The sequence below is a fragment of the Macrobrachium rosenbergii genome, chromosome 22, assembly GCF_040412425.1.
Source record: "Macrobrachium rosenbergii isolate ZJJX-2024 chromosome 22, ASM4041242v1, whole genome shotgun sequence".
In the NCBI taxonomy this organism is placed as follows: Eukaryota; Metazoa; Arthropoda; class Malacostraca; order Decapoda; family Palaemonidae; genus Macrobrachium; species Macrobrachium rosenbergii.
In genome coordinates, this window is record NC_089762.1 from 3,728,104 (window position 1) to 3,752,583 (window position 24,480).

The 24,480-nt window shown below is 36.0% G+C and overlaps 2 protein-coding genes across 24 annotated transcripts in view; one reads left to right on the plus strand and one right to left on the minus strand.

The window, feature by feature from the left end:
* LOC136850542 (band 4.1-like protein 4) overlaps positions 1-23,060 on the plus strand; it is a 573,768-nt gene extending 550,708 nt beyond the window's left edge. For 2 of the 13 annotated variants that reach the window (XM_067124130.1, XM_067124125.1), the window contains 16 exons: positions 3,308-3,371; positions 3,625-3,782; positions 4,565-4,683; positions 4,900-4,929; positions 5,106-5,178; positions 5,541-5,810; positions 6,180-6,326; positions 6,702-6,887; positions 7,084-7,296; positions 7,813-7,924; positions 8,072-8,148; positions 12,692-12,838; positions 13,157-13,402; positions 13,526-13,583; positions 14,073-14,516; positions 21,393-22,114. In XM_067124130.1, coding sequence (XP_066980231.1) covers positions 3,308-3,371; positions 3,625-3,782; positions 4,565-4,683; positions 4,900-4,929; positions 5,106-5,178; positions 5,541-5,810; positions 6,180-6,326; positions 6,702-6,887; positions 7,084-7,296; positions 7,813-7,924; positions 8,072-8,148; positions 12,692-12,838; positions 13,157-13,402; positions 13,526-13,583; positions 14,073-14,516; positions 21,393-21,965 — 2,917 coding nt within the window. In that variant the 3' untranslated portion in view covers positions 21,966-22,114. Of the gene's footprint in view, positions 1-3,307; positions 3,372-3,624; positions 3,783-4,564; positions 4,684-4,899; positions 4,930-5,105; positions 5,179-5,540; positions 5,811-6,179; positions 6,327-6,701; positions 6,888-7,083; positions 7,297-7,812; positions 7,925-8,071; positions 8,149-12,691; positions 12,839-13,156; positions 13,403-13,525; positions 13,584-14,072; positions 14,517-16,625; positions 16,715-18,905; positions 20,287-21,392 lie in introns of those variants that run through there. The other 11 variants (XM_067124126.1, XM_067124133.1, XM_067124127.1 and 8 more) reach the window with 9 other exon arrangements.
* The window catches only part of DEF8 (differentially expressed in FDCP 8 homolog), an 84,135-nt gene continuing 75,348 nt past the window's right edge, over positions 15,694-24,480 (minus strand). For all 11 annotated transcript variants that reach the window (XR_010856645.1, XR_010856643.1, XR_010856644.1 and 8 more), the window contains one exon: positions 15,694-16,815. The gene's annotated coding sequence lies outside the window, so the exon portion shown is untranslated. The remainder of the gene's footprint in view (positions 16,816-24,480) is intronic.

The window sequence follows — 24,480 nt, forward strand, 5'->3', positions numbered from 1 at the left end:
GTGACTTATTTTTTGTCTCTTATAATTTGAAAAACAGTTTTGTATACGGAGTAAGTAATTTCCACAACTTCTCTTGTCAAGTTTTTTCCCTGTAATTTGTGTCTTTTCCACCCTCTTGGCTGTTTTCATACTTTCCAAGCCTTCATAAGACTTTTTCGAGTGTCTGAAGGCTTTTACAAGTTGATTCGTTTATGTTATAGGAGTGAGTATTAAGAAAACCTCCCCCACTGTCATCGTTGTGATAAGTCTGCTAAACTGTGACTAAAGTGGACCCTGCTCTATATGTCCTGTTCTTGCTGGTGGACAAATTTACAAGGGTCACCTCAGTTCTTTGCCTTTGTTTGGGCGGACTGTCTGAGGCTGTGGTAAGATTCACTCGTCTAAGGATCCTAATGCAGGCTTTAAGTAAAGGAGTCTCTAATCTCTACACTGTTATTTCCCAATCATGAACTTATTTTGTATAAATTTATTATTGTAATGTAGGGTGGTTTTTTGTTACTTTTAAAACTTATTTTAAACAAGTGCAGTCTCTCTCTCTCTCTCTCTCTCTCTCTCTCTCTCTCTCTCTCTCTCTCTCTCGCGGATGTTCCCGGCTGGTGGTTGAAGGAGCGAAAAACTCGTGATGAAATAACCCCAACCAATCATTAGGACAGCGCCTTTCTTTACAACCTCCAGTTCTGCTTTTGCCCGTGGCGCTTGTAGCCTGGGCAGCATTCCTTTCATGATTGAAAGTAAATAAGGAATCGATGTGGTCTTACCTGTTTTTTCCTCCTCCTCCTCCTCCCCCTCCTCCTCCTCCTCCTCCCAGACTTCGCCTTCTCAGTATTGTTTGATGTTCGGTAGATTATGTCATCCAGAGCTGATTGTACGGAAGAACAGTAATTCAGACAGTTTCGGTAACACGAGTTTGTCCTTAGGTTGCTGTCACTACCATATGTCGCTTTTCTTAATCTCCGTGCTCCAGAATAATGTCATTTTTGGTTTTAGGTTTATCTGGGTATTCGTATGATGTGGGTGTCTGAAAATATTTGTGTTCGCCTCACTGATAGTTACTGATCGTGTTAGGTATCTTGTAGGCTGCTGTTGTGTAGAGTACGGATTTTCGAATGCAGTTGGATCGTTATGATCACTGTGCTTTCTTGGACTGAAATACTTTGTCATGTTTGTTTTTTGGTTATCAAGTAATGGCAGTGACTGTCATATTTCATTGTTTTGTAAAATTAATACGAAATTCGCGTCGCAATTAACTTTTCAGTAACCTGTTCATTGTTCGCGAAAGAGTGCTTTTCCAGCAATGCAGTAAATTATACGACATGTGATGGCGGGAAGAGACTACAAATCGCCGGAAACTAAGACGATCTTGATAATGTTTTTAAAAATCTGCTAATTATTATTATTATTATTATTATTATTATTATTATTATTATTATTATTATTATTATTATTATTATTATTATTATTCAGCATATAATCGTAAGAAATAAGCCAAAGGTCATTAAGTGGCCCTTGAGTTTTCCAAGGATTTGAAGTCCCGTATGTTGACAACGAGAGCACGGGAAGGTCTCGCAGATATTATACTCATCCCTTTGGTGATATAATTGTATCCTCTCTCTCTCTCTCTCTCTCTCTCTCTCTCTCTCTCTCTCTCTCTCTCTCTCTCTCTCTCTCTCTCTCCAAAAAGCATCAGTGCGAAACACTCTTTTCGCAGAATTGCTATTTTTGTGGCAGTAAGGGAACGTTCGTGCCTTCAGCTAGGAACTGTCTCCTAAGAATTTTGGGATTATGTACATGTTAAGTGTCACAAGGGCCCCATCCATCTCCCCATCTCTTCCAGCGCTTCCCTCCTGCTTCATCTCCCCCATTTAAACTCCCCGCCCCGTCATTATCCCTTTCTGAGACTGCTGTGACGTTGCGACGATAATAATAGAGTTCTGTTCCTTGCGATGAGAACGGCCCCGTATTCGTATGGGTATTGTACATGAATGGAAATTTGGTTGGAAAATTCATTGTCTGGGTATTTGTGATTTTCGTAGAATGGATATGGAAGTTCCCGTTGTCGTATTCCAGCATATATACTTGTAGGCATATATGCCGAGGTTAACGAACGATAAGTCAGGCAGTTCATTGAAGTAAACGGCTTTAGCAAGCATTCAGAGTGCTACAGTGAAATTCTGGTAAGTCTGTAATGTAATCTGTCGAGTTTTTTTTATTGTATAAAAGTTTTTAATTGATGAATCTTTCATATGTTTGCTTCGTCATTGTTCAGGTGTTCAGGAGTTCTTACATATCTTAAAATTTAGTGCTTGTTCTTTTTTTTACTTTTTGTGAATAGAGCTTAACCTTTGGTCTTCCTTATCTCCCCCCTCTAATTCAACCCTCCCCCCCGGCACCAAACCCCGTCCCAATTGATAATTTTTCTCCTCGCTAGGTGATAATTGACGCCTTTGTCACTTCCTCCTCGTAGGCTCCGAGAATGAAAGGGACACTGTCTCCTTTCCATTGGAGGGAAAGCAGTCGGTAATTGAGACGAGAAATCTGGAAGAAGAAGAAAGAAATGGCGTGAATGGGATGACACTCGTACCGATTCACTTCTTTGGAAAAGAAGGGATGTGATTAAGGGGTCATTAGTGTCTGGAAATTACTTTTCGTCTCTCTCTTGCTCGCAGGCTTTAATAATGTTCACGACATATTTTGCTCTGTTCTTGTGTTCTTGTTTTACTACTTTTATATTATATACTATATAATATATATATATATATATATATATATATGTATATATATCTATATATATATGTATATATATACACACATATATATACATATATATATATATATATACACACACACCACACAATTACGCATCAGGATCGAACCCCAGGTTCCAACTTCTTTTATGACCTGTGTGGCCTGGTTGGCAGCGCTCAGGTCTTTCATTTGAAAGACCTGGGTCTGATCCTGATGTGAGTCAGAAATTTATATATATATATATATATATATATATATATATATATATATATATATATATATATATATATATATATATATATATATATATATATATATATATATATATATATATGTATATTTATTTATCCATATAATAGTTTAATAGGTAGTCAACGACAGGTCTTAACCAGAGTGAAAAAGTGATGGACTAGCAAGTGCATCCCAAAGCCTTGCTCAGAACTGGAAGGTCACCACCTTCTGGAGCCAGCCCCACTGAGGGGAGTGGCGTGAGGTAAAATAAAAATAAAAATATTCTTTTAATACACGTCTGATATGTAAATTTATTCTTCTCTGTTCACAGGCCCCGAATATCCAAGGTCTACTTCCGTGGCAGATTTTTCATGCTGCGCGTCAGAGACAAAAACGTAAGTTGCAATGTTACAGATTCCTTAATCAATGTCAGTGGCTAATAATGGCCGATGATTTTCTTGTCGAAGTATATTTTTTTCAGGAAGTTATGATTTGTGATTGTCCCGTTCATGTAGAACCTTAATTTTGCAATAGTTTCCGTATTTTGAAATGTCCATTCTCCCTGTAAAGCACAATAGTGTGCGTTTCAAGAAACCAACCGTAATAGATAACAGCAAACAGTAAAGCGTAATTTTCCCTAACCTCTAGAATTCGGAAAACACCTATGGATTTGAGACGCCCAGCAAAGCTGCTTGCAAGCACTTGTGGCAGTGCTGTGTGGAACACCACGCCTTCTTCAGGCTGACCCAAGCATCAGGCAATTCGCCGGCGGCCATCTTTTCGCTAGGGTCAAAATTCAGGTACAGGTACGATATGCTTTATTGTAACATAAATGGAGTATATCATCTTTTTCCTATGTGTTGATATGGTGGTCTCGGGGGTAATTGGGATGTTTATAGCCTGTAATTCAACTTTGATGTTTCAATTTTCCTTAGTTTCACGAAAAGAGTAGTCTTTACTTATAGTTGTTTATTTTTTAGATTTGATGAATTGTGTACCTTGATCTTTTGATGCATGATTCTATTCTCTCTCTCTCTCTCTCTCTCTCTCTCTCTCTCAACATGGGCACAGTTTTGTTGCAGCTGTGATGTTTTAAGTTTAATATTAGTGTGGCACTCTTGGTAGTATTTGGAATGTTGACAGCATGTAATTTAATTTGCCTGTTTGTTTTCCCTAGTCTCATGAAAAGAGGCTTAGGCTTTATTTATAGTTTTTTTTTTTAGATTTGATATACTGTGTACCTTGATCTTTTGATGAATGATTCTATTCTCTCTCTCTCTCTCTCTCTCTCTCTCTCTCTCTCTCTCTCTCTCTCTCTCTCTCTCCACAGTTTTGTCACAGCTGTGATGTTTTTGTTTGATGTCCTTAGTTAACAGTTTTGTCAGGGAGCTAAACATTCATAAATCCTTTAAGTGATGCCATTTCGTATTTTCCTGATTGCTACTAACCAAAAAAAAAACCAAAACTTGGTCTATAGAGTTGGGTATAATAATACCAATTAATTTTTCATCGCTGCTACACTTTTCGTGGAGATGAAAAACTATGATTGCTCTTCTTAAAAATGCCTTCTTTGCCATTTTACACATAGTGGCCGTACGGAAAAGGAAGCTGTGCAGGATGCAAAACTTGGATCCAGAACTCAGCCAGAATTCACAAGAATGCCCAGTAGAAGATACCAAAGACGTATCGTGGAGGGGGCACAAGACAGTAAGTAAAAGCGCATACCTTCATACATACAAATGCTAGTCTGCAGTCTTATAATTATCTTTAAACTTGCAAATGCCAGGACAGTATTATTATACTTTGGAAGTGTTTTTCTCGTTAGTTTTTGCAGATAATAGTGCATACATTCTGTCACTGATAGAATAAACAGAAATAGTTCACTTTTAAATGTATTTCCTTTTTAATCATGCAATTACAAAGAGGCTTTCCGTTGCTGGATAATAACAAAAGGTATGTATTCGTTTTTGCTCTATTTCAGAGGATTCATGTTAAGTTTTCAGATATATATCAGACGATTCACATTAAGTTTTCAGACTGGAGTAACTGTGATACTTGGTGGTAATTATTTGTAATTAGGACCTGATTATCATTGATTTTTCATTCTTAGCTTGCTTTACTTTTCACAGCCCCAAGGGTCGAAGACATTGAAGTCAAACCTGAAACTCGAAGTACTGTTCAACTTCCTACACCTGTCTCCACGTAAGTGTCTGTCATGGATAGTTTGGTAATACTGCTGTAAGAAATGATGTGAATGGTGTTTCGCCTACTTCTAAAACTGTATTTAAAATTCTCATTGTTTTCTGTTTTAATTGTTTTTCCAACAAGTTATTTGTCAGTTCCAGTTATACTTGTAAGATCAGAAAATACACTTACCTAAGGTGCATGTATTCTTATAATTTTAAATAAGATCTTGAAGTTTAGTCTCACTCAAAATATACTTTACACTTTACAGTGTTGAATGGTATGCCTTGGATTCATTGTCAATTAGATATTGATTAATTAAAGTACAAGGCTGCTAGAGAATTCTGGTAAAAAAAAAAAATTATGCTCTTCTTTTGTAGGGTATCTCACATGTACCGCAGCACCTCCATGACACTGAGCCCTAGGAGTGATTCGCCTCGCAGCACCAGATCAGCTCCTTATCCGGCTGGAGTTGCTAGCTCAGGAGGCACAGCCACAATTTTGGGTAACCGGAATGGAGACCATAGGCCTCGTGGCGAGTCGCCTCGTTCAGTTCACTCGGCTGCTGCCACTTCAGAAAACTGCAGAGTGTCCCGGAGAACGTCCAGTGTAGATAGCCAGTCGTCTGTGGATTCTAGGGGACACCGAAGGTAATGATAGAGTTAGCAGGAGATAGAGTATGGTCTGTTTGTTGCTCATAAAGTTTCAAAAACTGTTCAAGGGTATTTATCAAGATTGTAATTTCAGTGAAAATTATGTAAAGGGCCAATACAATTCGCATAAAAGTAGATTTTTCAAAAATACATTCAGGTGGGATTAATCCAACCTTTAATTTGAGACATATTTTATTCATTTCTGAATTGAATGATGTAATAGAATCGTACGCAGTACATTCCCAAGGGAAAGTGTGAAAAGATTCAGAATATCTGTTAATGTCCATGTTCAGAATGAACTGTAAGTAAAACTGAGCATGAAGATTCTGTTAGAAATCATAGTCATTTTCTTGGAAAACTCCAAAGGCACCGGAGAAGTCGTGGCCGGTCATCCGATGGAGAGAGTGAAGCCAGCAGCAAGGGGTCATCTCGTGGTCATCGACGACACCGTCATCGGCACCATTCGGACGATTCGGACCATCATCGCCATCGTCATCGCCGTCGTCGCCACAAGTTAGTTCAGCCACTTTTCAAAATGTTGGCACCCATTTTAATAGCAGTATGGTTTAGTCTTTTTATAATGTTTGTGTTAGTGATAGCAGTGCATTATCAGCAATATTCAAAAAGCATGTTATATATGTACATGATCATTGTCTCTTTGTAATGTGAGCCTTTTCCCAATTTGCTAAGTGTTTCTCTGTTATAGAAGGCTAAAGTCAGCTGAAATTAGAATAAAAATGATAGGCACATACTGTAGATGAGATTTTTACTGGCTACAGTAAAACCTCTTAATTATTGAATTCAAGTTTATCCCAGTGAACTAATTGTAGTGTTACAGTAAGGGCAATTTGCTTGAAAGCTTCTAAAATGAATTTTGAAACTTCTCAGGTCTGGTAGTGCAGTAAATGATGCCCAGTGGGTGGAAGTAAAGGAAGAACACACACAGGTGCGAGGACATACTGCCACTGTCCGTGATTTAACTCATAAGAGTGGATATCAACCTTCTGGTCATGACACAGAAGCAGACTCGCAGCATCACCAGCATTCCAATAAGAAAAGGCATAGAAAACACAGGTAATGTTTGTACACAGATGCAAAGCTCAGCTTTAACCCATTATTTACATTAGCAGATCCAGTCTGGAGAGGTTTAAGTACAGTATGTGGATTTATGGTTATATAAAATGAATTTATTTCTGTCTATTAATTTGCTGGGCATTTGCGTGCCCAAGCAGTCTTGGAACTAAGGACATTTTTCCAAATTGTCTGTTAGGTCGCGCTCACGGTCCCCCTCAGAGGCCAAGAACAGTAGGTTGCCAGATGAACTTCGTCAGCATCTTGACTTCAAATTACAAATGGCCCAAGGCTTGACAGAAGCAGAACTTAGAGAGATTCCTTACACCAAGGTAGAGACAGCAAAAACTATCAAAATAAAGTACACCTCTCCTAAAACTAAGAGACACAAGAGTCCAAGGCGATCGAAAAGGTAAGCTGTATATTATTTGACATTAGTCAAAGCAACTGATCATGATTTTGTGCTTTCAAATACAGGGTACAGTATTTCCTTAATTCTGAATTGTCTTTATATTTTCAGGCTATGCACTAGTGGCATGTAGAATTATTGTTTTTGATACTGTAAACTGGAAGGCATTTGTTAAATATTTTTAATACTATAGACTGTAAGGCATTTATTAAATTTTAGATTTTGTTATTCGTGCATCAACATTCACGTTAAACTATATTGTTCTTATAATTCTAGATTTGGATTTTGGTAGACTGAATGGAATAATGTACATTTGCCATGTTTTCCTTACACTGGAATTTCTTTTGAGTTCCATGAGCATTCTGTTCGATAGTAGTGAATTTTATTTATCTCTTTACTATGCTTCAGAAAGTACGTCCTTAATAGTTTTAGCCATTATATCTCATGCCCCACATGTTTTCAAGAGTAGTTCAAAATATTGCAATAATTAATTCCTTTCATGATTTTTTCCTATTACAGCAACTCTAGCGACCGAAAGGCCACACCCCCAGCAGATGGAGAGTCTCCTCCACCACCATACACACCTTCACCTGCTAATAAGAACAATACTCTGCCAAAATCTAGCATTAAAGTAAGTTTACGCCCTGGCGAGATTGCATTGTCTTTAACTTGATAAGTGTATGCGCAGCATATTGAAGAAAAATTGTCATCTTCAGAATGTTTTAATTGGCCTGTTAATGATAACTTTGCTTATCATTAACCTTCTTGATATTTTCAGGAAAATCCAGAAGATCATGATAAAAGTTCAGAAAGAGAAGGAATGGTGAATGGGACATTACATCCTGCTGGTCCAAGGTACATTCTCCTCATGCACGATCTCTACGTCTAAAATCTCATTAACAATGCTAATCAAGGGGTTACTGTAATATAGGAACTTACCTTTATCCTTACTAAGAGGTTGATTAATAAATGTATCACCTTTAACATTAATCAAGTAATTAAGCTGGTGGATTTCTTGAAAGTTTTAATACCAAGTTATGATGTATTTTTAGGTTAAGAAATACTAAAATTCTTCCTTTCTAATATTTGTATGTGATGCACAGACATTTCGTAGCAGGGTTACCTGTTAATGCATGAATTTCACATCAGTAATTAGTTGCAGGCTGATTACAGGGAGTGAGTGTCAAAATATTCTGTAATTAAACTTTCAAGGGTTTTAGTAGACAATTGGCAAGATAATATACGAGAATATGTAAGTGATGTTCACAGTTTTCATTTAACTGAAAATAATACATGGATACACGATCTTTGAAGAATAATGTAATTTGCACTGTAAATATCATGTAAGGAAATTGAGATTGGTATACAGTAGTGAGTCGTCGTCATCACTGAGAGCTGGTTTTGACGTAAAACGAGTAAAGAATTAAGTTCCCTCTATCATATCTGTACAGAAAATAGCTTGATAATGTATTTTCTTAGAATTCATATTCTTCAGCCATTTTGTGTAGAGATGACATGTATACTTATTCAGAATAATGAAGCTGTTCACAGAAAGATTGTTTTAATTTTTCTCAAAATTAGTTTCATTTGCATTGATGTGTGCTTTCTTTTAGGGATACAAGAAGCTTGGACTTACATACACAGAATTCAGATAAATGTAGACCTGGAGTACTGTACTACTTTACTTGTATACAGTTATTATTATTATTATTGGTATATTTGATACAATAGTGGTTTTATTCCAAAAATTAAAGGGAATTGGCAATTCGGTTATCATAAATTATACAATGTAATGGTATGTCTAAGCTGAGTCATTTCAAGTATTTCACTGAAACTGAATGTTTCCCAAAGCTTGACCTTGGTTATCTAACAACTTTAAACCATCCAAGAATTCCCTTCATAAAAATGAAACTGTCGTGCACAATTATCTAGTGTTTGTTTATCACTGTTTTTAATGTGCTTCATGTCATTTCTTTCCTGCCCCTCTTTTTTTTTTTAGAAATAATAAGTGTAGTGTATAGTACAGTTATGAGAATATAGATCATCTTCAAGTATTGCTTTTGTAGAATATATATATAATATATATATATATTACTGGGGAGACCTAAGGCTGTTAAGTTGCCAGGTTATGCTATTAGACTATTATTGAACAAGTCAGCTTTTTGCTGGCTGGTTCTTTTATCTCCCACTTAATCACAATTTAAACATAGTTCCCAAAAGGTTAATTAACACTTCTGTTACGAGAATTTACATGAATATTACACTTATACTGAATTAATTTATTTTTATTTCAAATCACTTGAAGAATTACGACTCTTTCAATACTGCAGTCTATTTGAATGTTATTGGTATAAGCATGGACTACTTTTTTGTTATTTCTTCATTTTGTAAAAACTCCAAGTGCAAAGTTTGTACCTAGTTACTAATACAGTACTTGGTTTGATGATTCTCAGTTGTTATTCAGTATGATTTATTTATGAGCATTAAAGCTTCTAACACTGGTGATTGAGTTTCTTGCATTGTCTAGTGTATTGTAGCATACAAGGAAAATCAGGTGAGAACGCAGTCTATTTTCTAGTATAAATGTATAGTGTACCTATATTTAGTTTATGTACACACATAAACACATTGCATGAAGACTACCCTGTGACTTGAGAATGTTGAAATCAACAAGTAACAGAACACACTTGAAGCAATTTTAGTCTTGCTACAAATGTAAAATCAACTCCTGAGGCAGAAGCACTACAATTTATCTTTTTGGTTTTTGTGTTTGAATAATGAATTTAAACTGCTCTGTGCTTTATAACTTAGTTAATTTTTATTTTGTAAACATCATTGCAGCCAGTATTAAAGGTGATGTCTAATACAGTATATACATTTCTTACATATTCTTATGCACTATTACATCAAGTGAGATGAAACTTACCACAACCTCAGTCCCAAAAAGCTTTGTGGTAGAGTTAAATGGTTTATTTGTATAGGAGTGATGGAAGAAATAAGAGAAACAACATTACTGTAGATGTAGGTGCAAAGTCATAGAATAAGAAAATTAGTTATGGGTGGAATGCGTAATGGTTGATATTTGCAGATGACACACAGTAGTTCTGAAGGGGTTAGGAAAGGATAGCCACAGAAACCAGTACAAAAAACTTTAAAAATGTTTGCAAGAGGAAAAGATTGAGAGTAAATGTGAGCAAGAGTAGGATTTTGATGGCAAATGGAAACCAGGAAGTTGGAATAATGAAAGTTGTTGTAGACTGTGAGAAAATGGAAGCTGTTGAGTCATATCAGTACAGTTCATGTAAAGGGTGATGGTAGACTAAGAGAAAAAGGGAGTCACAATTTAGGGGAAGTAAGGAAGATAGAAGTGTGTATTCTAAAAATTAGGATGAGACTTGAGTTATCTATGGAAGCCAATTTAGAAATATGTAGAGGGATTGTTGAGTCAACTCCTCTTGATTTTAGTGAAGTGTGTTTGTTGAATTCAAATGAAGAAAAAAGAAAAATTGAAGCCGCAGGAATAAACATCTTGCCTAGCAGATGCAGTATAAGAAGAATTGATAATGTGAGAAGTATGGAGATAAATAGAAATGGTAAAGAGGTTAGCACATATCGAAGGATGGATTCAAAGTGGAGATGGCTTGATTGTGTGGAAAGAATTGGCAACAATAGCTTGTTGAAAAGAGTATAATTATTCAGAAAAATTAAAGGAAGGTGTAGAAAGAGCAGAGTAGGTGCTGTGAAATTGGTGTTGGAAAGGAAGGGGATTAATATCCAGGAAGTGCAAGAGTGCATGCATTCAAGGTAGATGTGAATAGTGCAGTGTGTATTTGGGATTTCATGCACTGTTGGTGAGCCTTCTATGTACATAGTTGCATGGGGCAGTTGAAGTGTTGTAGAAGTTTTCTGCACAGGGAATTCATCCATGATTCAACCGTTTAAATGTGAACATGGCAGTGATTTTTTTATTAAGGTAGTCTCCCCTTGTAAGGGAAACTGCATAATACTGTAATGAATAAATAATTAAATAATACATATATATAACTTATTAGTGATTTATTAATTCTTTAGGTCTTTTGTCTTGCCCCATCCTGAGATTCAATTACTGTATGTTGTAAAACTTAGAGGAATAAGCTGTTTACTAAACTGACCTTCAGTAAAAGTTCACGAGTCTCTTTTAGAACAAGTCTAATTATTGCATCTCCAGTTCATTATTGAGCTCTGCAGGTAACTTTCTTTTCTAGATTTTCATAAAGGCTAACAAAGAATACATTTACATAAATTTCCGAAGAATCCTGTAAATTTCCCTACCCGTACTTCACAGTTTTTTCCTCTTGTGTGATAGTTTACATACCAGTCTAAATCAATTTCACGTCAAGAAAAATTTCCTTTATAGAAATATATAATTTTTACTGTTATTCTTAGAAACTGAAGCTGATTTAATGTTTTTTAATTTGATCAAAGGGAAAGCCATGAAAAAAGAAAAGAAGGTACCAGATGGAAATATGTCTTCATTAATTTTAAGAGGTTCAGGTACTAGCATGACTTAGCCTCTGTCTTAGAAGTTATTCTAGCATATGTTTTGAAGAAGTTATCTCTATATTGCTGTCAAGTAATATTTTCAGATTAACAAGAAGTCCGTATTTTTTTTTTTGCAATTTTTTTGTGACACTTTCACAGTACTTACATGACCTGTCTTCACCACCAGATGACCCATTTTGAAAATTTTTGTGCATTTATGTGCATTCCTTATACTGAACTTGCATTCAGTTATAGTTATCTGGATACAATAATTTTGCCAGTAGTTAATATCCAAAAATTGAATATCAGATTTTTTTTTCTACATTCTGTAGCACAGTACAGTACAGTACTCCAAAAGCAGGTTATACTTTCTGGTTGTTTAAAAATGAAGGATTTGTTGCTTGTTCAAGTATATTTTTGAACTTTTTTTTCATCTACCATCTTCAAGCTTTCATTTGCTGTTTGAACATCATTACAGAGCTTCATAGCGAAATTTAAGGTACAATGGTACCTGTTCATAGTGGAAATGCTTGACAAAATTTGACCTTGTGTTTTGCCAATTTTGTTACATCTGTACTATCTTTATACCATGTCTTGTTTTTTATTAAGATTTTTAAGCAATGACTTTCAAGCAATTAGTCAAATTAATTTACTTCCATTATTTTCATATTACATTAATATTGCTACTTTTATCATAGTCATGTTGCATATTTAAGTACAGAGCAATGCCATGTTTATTTTATTAAGTAAATGTACTGTTATTGTTTCACAACATTTAAGTATCAGAGTCTCCAGTAATAAAGTGCAAGCAACAAAATTTTAAAACAGGATCTAAATACTATAACATCGATCTCATTAAGCAACTAACTATTCACAGGTCTGCCCAAGCCTCAACAATGGCAACTACCTCCAGCACTCAGTCAAGTGACAGAGCTTCTGCTAATAAAAGGTGGAGTGACTCTGCGACCAGCACTTCAGTAAAAACTTCCTCTTCCTCAACATCAAATGGCAATTCTTCCTTTGGGTAAGACATGAATTAGTTCGTTTTTATACAAGAATAATTAAACATTACTGTGTAAGCAACTTCAGTGGTAATTTTAGAATGTCAGTTATAGCAAGGAACTAAAGGTAATGTTAGTGCAATGTGTCATGTAAGAGAATTTCATCATTGTCAATATTACAGGGTATATGTTGAGCTCTCTACTCGCTCTAATTTTTGTGTGTAATGTTTTTATGGAAAATTTTATGGTAACTAATAATCTGTTAAAAGTCTTAGCTCAACAGAAAACATTTACTAAAAAATATGATGCTTAAATTCTTGTGTCCAATACATTTGGTTTAGGTACATAGGAAGTAGCACTCACAAACCAGTTATGGTGAATGGGCCAAGTGTCAAGGCTTTAGTAACAAGTAGTGCCAGCACAGCATCTCCGACATTAAGTCATGAAGCTTCCAGTCCAGATTCATCAACATTCATGGAAGAAAATGGGGGAAGTTTTGCTTCTGGTAATAGCTTTGTAAATTCAGCATCCAATGGTTTCAAGAGTGTTACAAATGAGCGAGGCTCTCACTTCACAGCTGTACTTAAGTAAGTCTATTTAATAATGTATGTCACTTATTTTATTGCAGTGAGCTACTGAATGATTAATAGTACATTACTAAAATAATCCACATATCTGTTGTTCTAACTTTAGTTGTTCTTTTCCAATAGGCCCCAACCAAGTCCCCAGTCTTCAGTGACATCTGGAATCAGCGTTGGGAGCTCCAGCGTGAGTATCTCGGCTGACTCTACCTTGACCAGTGGCTCCCACCCTACACTCAACCACTCAGACATTCCCCATAACCACCACCAACAGCTGTCTTCAACATCCAACAGCCCTGACCCTGACGATCAAAAGAGTCTCGACCACCATAGCTATGAAAACTTTAGTTTCGACTGTCACAGCTACGACTATTCGACTATAAGCGACAGTACCGAGCCCTATTACAGCAATTGTAGTTCTGGTTCCACACTGAAACACAACCAGTCAAATAATCCCAAAAAGCTTTACCCAAACCTAACTCAGCATTCCACTAACATTCTCATTCATTATCACCAAAACTCTCCTGGTACTTCTCCATCAAATGGTAGCCAACCTATCCCCCGCCCTAGAAGTTCAATTATTTCCTCTGTTCATAGCAGTGATTCTTCAACTCATATAGTACAATCATATGGTCCTTCTCTCTTCAGTGATGAAAACATTACAAACTCTTTGCAGAGATCTGGGTATACTTCGACTCTTCCAAGACCAGGATCTAACAGCAATCCCAATGACGTGGGAATTCCCCCTTTTTCTTCATCTGTGACCTCTTCCTCACCAGCTCCCTCTGCTTCTTCTGTCTTTGGAGGTTGTGAAAGTTCAACAGTGTCTAGAAATTTCAGCAATAAACCTCACATGAAAACTACTGGTTCTCAAACAAACAACTTGCGTACTACTGCCTCGCAAACTAACCAATCTAACCCGGGTCAGAGGGCTTCCAGCAAATCTTCATCCAATAAAACAACTGAAACAAGTCAAGGCAACCAGACAGCAAATGGGACTAACCTGGCACACTCTGCCCTGCACTGGAAGGTGTATAATTGGGATGCATACAGGGAGGAGGCAGAGTGGTCTAATTCTCTAGGGCGCAGCATCAAAAGTCAAGGCCAAGAGGGTAATCAAGTAAGTAATTTACTCACACACTCATTCCATCACCCTGCAGGTTATTATTCGGTACAGCTGTGTATCTCTCCAATTCCTTCTCTCTTTTCTGGTCTCCTTGTACACACCTTGTACTACTTCAGTACTTTTGTGCACTTTTTTTTTTTTTTTTGAGCACCAAGGATGCTTTAGAAAGGTAGATACTGTAGTACTGTTAAGTATTTTTATATCTCCAGTCTACATACAGTATGTAATGCATGGATGACTTAAATTTCCTTAATATAGTGATGATAATTTTAGGATATATTTATTCTACACTAGTTACTTTAAAGTATGGCAGTGTGTTTCAGTTTTCAAGTACTTAATCTTGAATGCATGGTTTAGTGGCATATTTTGCAACACCTAATATAGTTGAGCATTGAGCAAAGCTGATGTACATAGCCTACACCAAGCCTGTAGTTAATTTTTTGTGGAATTTTGATTAAAAGTTTTCAATTTCAATAGCCTAGTAAAAAACAAGACATTGTGGTGTTAGGCCATAGTTATAGAAATTAAAATACTGTGCGTGCAAATTTAGACTTTGCTAAATAGAGGAATTGATAGTATAGTGCAGTTCTAAATTCAGACAAATGAACACATTTGACCAAGTACAGCATTACATTTTGCATTTTAGTTATACAGTACTTGGGTTCATTCTGAGCACTGTATGATATTCTAGACTAGTACCAGTACAGTATATCAAATTCTTTTTCTCAGGCACTGCTGATACGATTTGGTTCTGGATAGTAATTTAGGGGAAACAATTTTAATGCATTAAGATAAAAGTGGTTTCATAATTTGAACAACTTGTTAGCTATTTATCCATATTATTTTGAATACTTTTATATTATGAATTTGAGAATTCAGAAGCTACCAAGTAACAGCAAAGAAAATGAGTAAGCTTTGCTTTAATTGATTCTGCAATCTGAGTCAACTTTGTACATGTCACTATGACTGCATTCATTTTTCTGTTCAGGATTATGAAGACATTGCTCCTCCTGCATTGCTCTAGTAACTGTACTGGTATAAAATTTTCACTCCCTATGCTTTTTCTGATTACGGTGTGTACAGTATGAGCTTTAAACATTCCCTAATCAATAAACTATATCTACTCTTTGGATTATATTTGATTCTTCACAGGGTCTTCTTAAAACTTCTCTTACAATTTATAAATATTTTATTTGCAATCTTGTTACATTTAAAGCTTCATTCAAGGCCCCAAGGCAAAAATTAAGTTAAATATTATAACTTTCTAAATGTGGTTGATATCTTCAATTACAGTACTAGGCTTTTTAAAGATTAAATATTTCTTGTTTACAGTCATTTATTTAGCAGGAAAAGACATGGAGCAGCTGATCCTTAAAAATTTGTTTCAGACCTTTTGAAAGGTATTTTTTTATATTTACATTAAATAGTTTAATAGGAACTTCATTCCCTTTACAAGATTATTGGTGCACCTACTGCTTGCATTGTACTCTGTATAGAAATCAAAACACAACAAAGGAATCATTACACTTGAATAATTAATACATATGACATAGACTGCTTTTCAAGAATGCACTGAGAAGTCAGACTTGTGATTATTATATGAAAATGACCCCATTTGACTGAAAGAGGAGAAAGCTGCAGCTGCTTCTCGTCCAATCCTGGTGTGCTTCCTTGTCTAATGTCCCTAAGCCGCCCACAGCATCGCCCTCCCTGCTCTATAATGCACCCCAGCTTTACCAACAGCACTTGCATGATAATCTACTTTTTAAGGGTGTTATAAACATGGAAAGACATAAGAAGGCATTTTATGTCTTAGATATGTTATTTTATGTATTATACATCTCTAATGTTTGACATTGGCTGTTCCTTTACAAAGTACTTGTATTCCCTGTCATGGCACCTCACTGATCATTTTATTCAAGGTTACAGGTAGATCTCTTTTGGACCCATGCCATAATTTATAAGCAATTATTTTGATCTTGGGTGCCTTGCCAGTATTTTCTTCTTGAGTCTCCCAATTACTGATGCAGTTGTTCAGGTAAGAGTATAGCTGTGGGCGGGTACAGGCAATGGGATGATTATTGAGGGTGTTATTGTTCACAGCACATCGGGGGTGTGGGCGGGCACACGCGAAGGGGCAGTGCAGGAAGCTTGGAACTCATCTTGGGGCCCCTCATACAGAGTGCCCTTCAGTAAGTATTGGGTCAGGTCACAAAGCACTTTGCCTGGATGATTCATTCAGTCCTTATAAGGATCAGTTTTTCATTGTAGTGGTCCCCTTGCTGCACTTAACCTGTTAAAGAGAAATACAAAAAAATTATAGCTTGCGATCTTGATGTTTTTGTAAAACAATAAAACCGAAATTTTTTGTATTGTAGCATTATGTGTAAGTGCAGCAAGAACATCGGATTTCAGGGGTTTTCGCACGATGATATTAACTAAAATGTTTTCAGGTCACTAACTTTATGAAAGCTTGTGCATTATTTGTCATCTTAGCTAAACTGTATAATACTGTGCTTGGAGGTAATGTAAAGTGTTACCTTACAGTATTCAATATTATATCAGTGAGATCACAAGTAAAGCAACAGTAAATCAATATCGTATTAGAGGTTAGCTGCCTTTTTTCAATAGAAACTTCAGTTTTTTAACCATAGAATTAGGAAATTTAACCCAACAGACAGTGATGTAGATTGGAACTGGTTCTTCAGTGTGTGTGGAATACCTGTGAATATGTAAGTTTCACATTTTCTTGATGCTATGAATTGAAATTAATGCATAACATGCCAAAAGCTTGCTCCTCCTCTATTGACCTTGGACCTTGACTCCAGACTAAAGACTGGTGTGAGAGACAAAGTGGACTTTTTTTTTATTTGTTTAGATATTGCATTATTGTTTACTGTACGTATTGTGCATGCAGCATTTACTGTGGCCGTTGCATGTTAACTGATGAAATATAAAGCATGTTAAGAAGTAACCATCATCTAAGTGAAATAACATCAGTATACTAATATATTACAAGCCATAAATTATACAGGAAGCTGTTACATGCATGTCTGCTACAAAAAAAAAAAAACAAAAGCTGCTACAGATTATTGTTGTAAGCACTTGCATGGTTAAGTACCAGTAGTTAATTTTTAATAATTACTGTACTTGAAAAACATTTGGACAAATAGTGCATATTCTTTTGGGGCACAGTCTGTCTCATTACGATTTCTGAATGAATTCTGATGCACATGTGGTGGCCACAATTTTAAGACATTACTTATTAAATTTTCTGAATTTCCTCTTCTAGGCTAAAGCTCTGAATGAAAAGAAAAAAAATTGTGGCTGTGTTGTTCCATTATCCATTATATTCTCTTCTGTTGACAGCTGTTTTGAGCTATTCATTCATGACTACCAATATGGATAAAAAATAGATCCAGAATAGAACTTCACTCTAATAATATTAGTTGAGCACAGTCAAAATCTTAAAACAAAAACCCAAATAAAAGAAAAATTACAGAGGAAATTTTGCAAATCGGGATCATTTTTCATGAAAGCTCACAACAGAGTCCTCAACCCTAATGAAACCTGATGGTTTGCAAGTTAGAAGTGATATTTTTTTCTGTGTTAAGATGTCTATGAATTCAATGGAGGACTTTAAAGAATAACCAGCAGGTATGTAGGAGGCTTAGCCATCTTATATTCAGGACGTCACATGGGATATCTTGGATCTGAATGAATCTGACAGCCCCATAGCAATATTCAGGTGTCTAGTTGCCAACCACCTTAGTGAACTTGACATCCTGGTGAAGGCTGTTTACCCTTTTCACCATGCTACATGCTCCCCTCTTCAGTCTCCATTGGGTCCCTCTATAGTTAGAATTGGGTTGTCATTGAGAACATTATCCATCTTATTCGTATACAGTATTCACCTCTCTCCATGATTACATAGACAGTAGTTTAATCAGTTTTCTTGAGGATAATGTCCTTGCTTTGCCATAGTTCCCTGGTAGAATAAAATGAATACTTGAACAAAGTTGATGGTATTTTCGTGACAATCCAATTTGAAAGAATAAAGGACCCAATGGAACAAGTAGCATGGTAAGAAGAGTAAACATCCTGTAGCAGGTTGTCAAGGTGGTCAGCAATTATGGATATTGCTACAGGACTGTCAAAACACAAACCTAGTGATCCACTCACACCCATAATATATTCCAGATAATATCTGACCTATACAATGGCTAGGGTCCTAAAGGATGGCCTGAACCCCTACACACATGCAGGTTGTTCTTTAAACCACTGCACCTGATGAAGCCATAGTATCCCTGGATGCAGGCAGCCTGTTTACCAAACTTCCAGTTCTAGAAACTGTCAGGATCATCTTATATATTTTGTTTACAGATCTGGCATGGACCCCCTCCAAATCCCTGAAAAGCTGTTGGCAGTGGGAGTTTCCTTTTCCTACATATATATGGCACCTTTAAAAGCCAGAACCTTCAGCAGTCACCAGAGATCAGTTCTATTTCAGATATGTGGTTGACATCTTTGTCACCATCAAATAAGCAGATTATGCAGGAAAACTAGATGATGCCCTGAAAATTACTAGGGTTCTCAATTTTACAACTGAAAGTTCTCTTCCCATGCTTTATGTCCCTGCTGAAAGAAAAATACAGTACCTGTACTGTACATCAAAGCCACCTACACAAAAGCTAAATGTGTGCTTTTGCCTAAATGCAAAGTGAGAATGCCCAAATTCACAAAATGTCTGGTATTGGTGCACACATCAGAGGGCCTTCTTGCACAGTAGTGCCTGGAAATCTCTTCACATGGAGTTGGAGCATGTAAGGCAGATGTTGACAAACAGTGGATAAGCCAACAACATGGTAATGATGTATGGAAGGAAATGGATGCACTTCAAACATTAGCACAGAACAATGGGGAAAGCAAGGAAAAAAACTTTTAACTAACCACAAAACTGACTGCAGGACACTTTACAAGCAGGAAGCAGATGCCCTTCAGAGGACCAGCACCAATTAAGTAACACCACACATACCTTAAGAGAAAGTATTACAAGCAGGCAGCAGATGCCCTTCAAAGGACCAGCACCAACGAAGTAACACCACAGACGCCTTATGAGAAAGTATTACAAGCAGGAAACAAATACCCTTCAGAGGACCAGCACCAACAAGTTAACACCACCGATACCTTAAGAGAAAGTATCACAGAGTCTTCAGCTTTCCTAACCAGTAATCAGACTTGTTATGAGGAACAGTACTGCCCCAGGAAATCCTATGAACTGAGGAACCAACGTGGTTTACAAATTTGTGTTTGGAAGAGGCATCAAGCCTCGCAATGTAAGATCCATAAAGCTCACTAAAATCCCTACGGTTTCGATTTCAACCTCCTCACAACAGCGATCTTGTTAGAGACTGAGAAGTTGTTCATTAGGGGGACAGCTATGCCAGCCTACACTGTATGTCCAGGAGTCTTCTGGCTAGGCTCTCCCCTCCAGCAGAAGACAATTCCACTGCAAATTTGTAAACAAGCAGAACTCGCTGGAGCTCAGGAGCATGTTTTGTGCAGTTTCATGAATAGTAATCATGGTCTGTGAAGTCTCTCTCCCATTTTCATTTAATTTGAGTTGTTTTAATCTGATAGTTTTACTGTGCTCAACTATATATTGGAATGTTTCATTCTTGACCAACTGTAGCCCTGCTGATGACAATGAGTGAATAACTGAAACAGCTGTTGGAAGAAGAGAATAAAATGGAACGACACAGCATTGATAGATAAATGCTTAATCCTTCAGTTTTAGTCTTAAAGATATAAGGAGGTTCAAAAGGTAGAGAAGTATTAGTCTTAAAATAGTGCATGTCACATGCATCAACGTTTTGATATAAAATAAGGCATATGCACATTCTTATTTTCTTGAACATTGTTTTTCTGCAGAGTTGTGGCATTTGAAAAAATCAGCTGACAATTAATAGAAACTGAAATAAAACAAGTACAAATTCAGTATGTAAAGTTGAATGTATTATGTAGTAACAGCCTTCATTTCTTGACTGGATGGAAATCTTTCAAGCAAATAGCCAGATGAAAGCAACGTTGCTTTCAATTAAGAAGTGTGTCTGTAACAGTCAAGCTTATTTTATAATCACTTATGTATACAATACTGAATACATAGTCACTGAAGGCAGATATTTTACATTTTGTTTTGCTTGGGAAAAAACAGATCCTTCCAAAACAAAGGTGTAACAGTTAGCCATTTAACTGCTATATATGTGAATTCCAAGTTTCAAAATATGCAAAAAACCATAATTTTTTTCTTTTAAAAATAAAGTCATTATTTGGAATTTTCCCACTGGCAGTTCATTAACAACCAGTTAAACCAGTTACCTGATATCAGTTATTTTATACTTAGACAACAGCTATTTACAAATAACAGATAAAGGCCAAAGCACCTGTTGTAGGCGCTATATTACGTCAAATCTTGAAAGAATGATGATATATTCAACATAACCAGTCTTTTCAACAGCTAGCAGTACATGAGAACTGGTTGTTAATTACTTTGATTACCTTTAATATTTATCAAATATTGAGAATTAATCTGTAAATTACTTTAGAAAGTGCAAAATATACAATACGGAAAGTTTTGCGAGGATCTGAACTTGTGTACTGGATGTGTAACACAATGTGTAAATCTTGACTATATACTAACATTTACATGGTTAACCAAAATGAATAATACATTGCTTTTGATTTACATCACATTTAGTGGAATTGTAAAAATTACATTACGTAAAACAAAAGTAATCAATACACCTCTTATAAGATTAATATCTGAATAGGTGGCATAGTTTAATTGAACACCGTTATTTATATCTACAGGCATCAACAGCGGTAGTGAGCGATAATGCAGTGAATGCTGTCAAGGTGAATGGGTTCTTTAATGGTCATCACACGAATGGAAGTGGAAGTAAAACCTCCTTGACACTCAATGGCTTTACACCAAAATCAAAAACTGCCCCTATTTCAGGAGAGTTCATCAAGATAAACGGTAAAGTGAATGGTCACACCAACGGTCATGTGAAAAGCAACCTGAACAGCTTTACAAGTGGTAATTTTATTATCGGAGATACTAACGGACATTTTAAAAACTATAGCGGACACATGAATGGATTTTCGAAAGGGTTCTTCGGTGGGCACCCATCTGACCATTCTAATGCTTATCTGAATAGTAGTTTTGAAATAGAAAGTAAAAACAATAAAAATGTGACTTTCAAAATACCAGCAGAAAAATCTCACCTACGAATCAGCAGTGGAAACATTACAGATGGTCCCTTGAGTGGCAACCATGAAGAAAGCAATTTGAAAATTAAGAATGACATAGGACTTTGTACCCCATCAAAAGTTTCACTGAAGCAGGGTGAAGTTACAGATGAAATTAGCACTGAACTGTGATAGCTTGTTGTTCTTGATGTAAATATAATGTTTATTTTGTTATTGAATAATTTTCATTGTATATGTGTAAAAGTGCCAAATGTTGAGTGAAATTTGAAATCTAATTTAAATACAATTAAGGTTGAGTTTTCTACAGAATTTTTAAATTAGTAAAGCAGAATTGTTTATCACAGAATATATAGATAATACTGTATTGGTGAGAGCTAAGTTTTGTAAATAGGTGTAAATATTATCATCCAGTAACTGTAACAAATGCAGTAGGTTTGGTTGGGTTAAGAGTTTCATTATGAGTAAGATAGTTAAATAAGATCAGTCTTTAGATGCTACAGCTTACTGTGGAACAAATTACTATGTGAGAATACTTTGTAGTTTATTAGGCTGACCCAACCTCACCTTGAGCTAATCTTGATCTCAAAGAGCTCATCAATAAATACCTACCAGCTCTCTCCCTTCCTTTCTGAAGAAAGGGAGGCGAAGAGAATGTTAAAGTAAACACGAGTAAAGCACTGTTGTGACTGTCGCGCTGCATCGTATGTCTAATAAAGATGAGTTTTAAGTGTATACAGAACTGTTACTATATATGTTTCAATTGTAATGTCTTTAATGTACTAACTCTTTCAAATGGCATTCTTATAATTCTGTTCATTAGCTAATTTTGATGTTCACTGTTTTGCACATTATCATCCAGAGATAAAAAAAAAATGTGTCCGGTGTGCTCCGTGCGTTCTAGTGAGGCGCCCCGACATGTTTTTATCATTTATCGCGAGTGGCTGCGAGGAGTCATTTTGTACACATGCAATATTCATTTTGTCTTGTTCTTTGCACTGTAAATACACTGTAATGTGCCCTCTACCAAGACACCTACCTACACTCAAATGTTTGTTGGTGTCTTTAGGTTAGATGAAGCACATGCTTAAACAGGACAGAATATTTCACAGTTACAGCTTCAAGCCATTGCACAAGCAACTGAATTTTTGAGACTATAACTGTGGAAGTTTATAATTTACTAAAATTAGTGTTGCTAGAACCTGTTAATGCTAAGTTTTACATTCCAGATTGTCTGTAGTATATAGTAAATAAATCTACCATCAACAATGGTTTTTATAAGCCTAAGAAAAAACTTATTAACAATTAGTTCAATATTCTACTCTCATTAAGTGGCCATCAGTATATAACCTAAAATTAAATCTGATGAATATTTTATATAAAGTTACATAACACTACTTCAGACAGGTTGAACTGGGCAGTTGAAACACTGAATGCAAGCAACACATATATGAGGAAAGCAATCGGATCCAGATGAATGCCTAGAAACTAATAACTTTGACAAGCAACAAAGTGCCCATGCACATGGGACAGGATAACAAATTAGTATTAAGGAGTTAAATACCATAACTGTCAGAGCTTCACCCTCACACTTTCACATCGGAGATTTATCATGCATACAAATGTGTTCTCATGATTGCAACAACAACTTTTGTAAATCAAAATATATTTTTAAACAAATTTGTTCATACAGGGATACAATCGTTGCCTTTTATTTGTACAGGAGTATCTAAAAGATACTCCTATATATAAAGGACTCTGGTTTGCATTCCTATTAAAAATAAATATTACTTTCAAAATTTGTGTCCACAAACAGAAATGATGGTATTGCCTTATCAGAGTTTGGAATAAAGTACAAAGATCTTGCAATAGATGTGGGGGATGCTCTAAAAAGAGATATACCCCCATTAATCACCATTCCTTCCTAAATTTGATGATTTTGTCTTGAATTAATTTCATATTAAAACTTTCAATAAAATTATTTCTCTCTTTGATAATGTATAAATCACTGCCTTACTGGAGTCAAATGCTTATTTAGGCAGGAGGGTGACTGAAGCAGAAAAGAGCTCTAAAAGGGATGATACCATCAGTCAATATACAACAATGCACAAAAAACTACAATTTTAGGGTTGTCCATCCTGTTGTAGTGGGTAGGATAAAAGTTTGAAATGCCAAGAGTCTGCAATGTGTGAAAATGCATAATGAAGGTGAAAAGACAACCAGTTCTTGGCATAAACAAGATCAAGTGAAACTACCAAGTAGTTTTGGGTGACCACTCCAAGGTAGTAAAAATAAAAAGTAACCTGACACCTCCAACATGTAGCAGGTTTGAATTAGTGTATTTTTAACTTAGTGTGGGTATAAAGTGCACCCCTTCAATAAAAGTGTAATCTTTATAAAAGCTTCTTCAGAACAAGAGTACTTTTATATGCTGACACTGAGGAAGGGGGCCTGGTGGGAGTGTATAAACAAAAATTGTAGTGGGATCTTGCAGACTTATTGGCATGAATTATTCTTTCCAAAGTTCTGCCTTCATACGTGACCATATCTCTATCTTCTTGCGTAAACTAAGAGACAGGTATGACTAATGATTTTAGGATACTGTAATGATGTCCCATGAGTTGGGCCATTTCTTAAGAAGTTAAAGGGACAGCAAATGTACCCAACTAGCCAGTAAGTCTGGCAGATA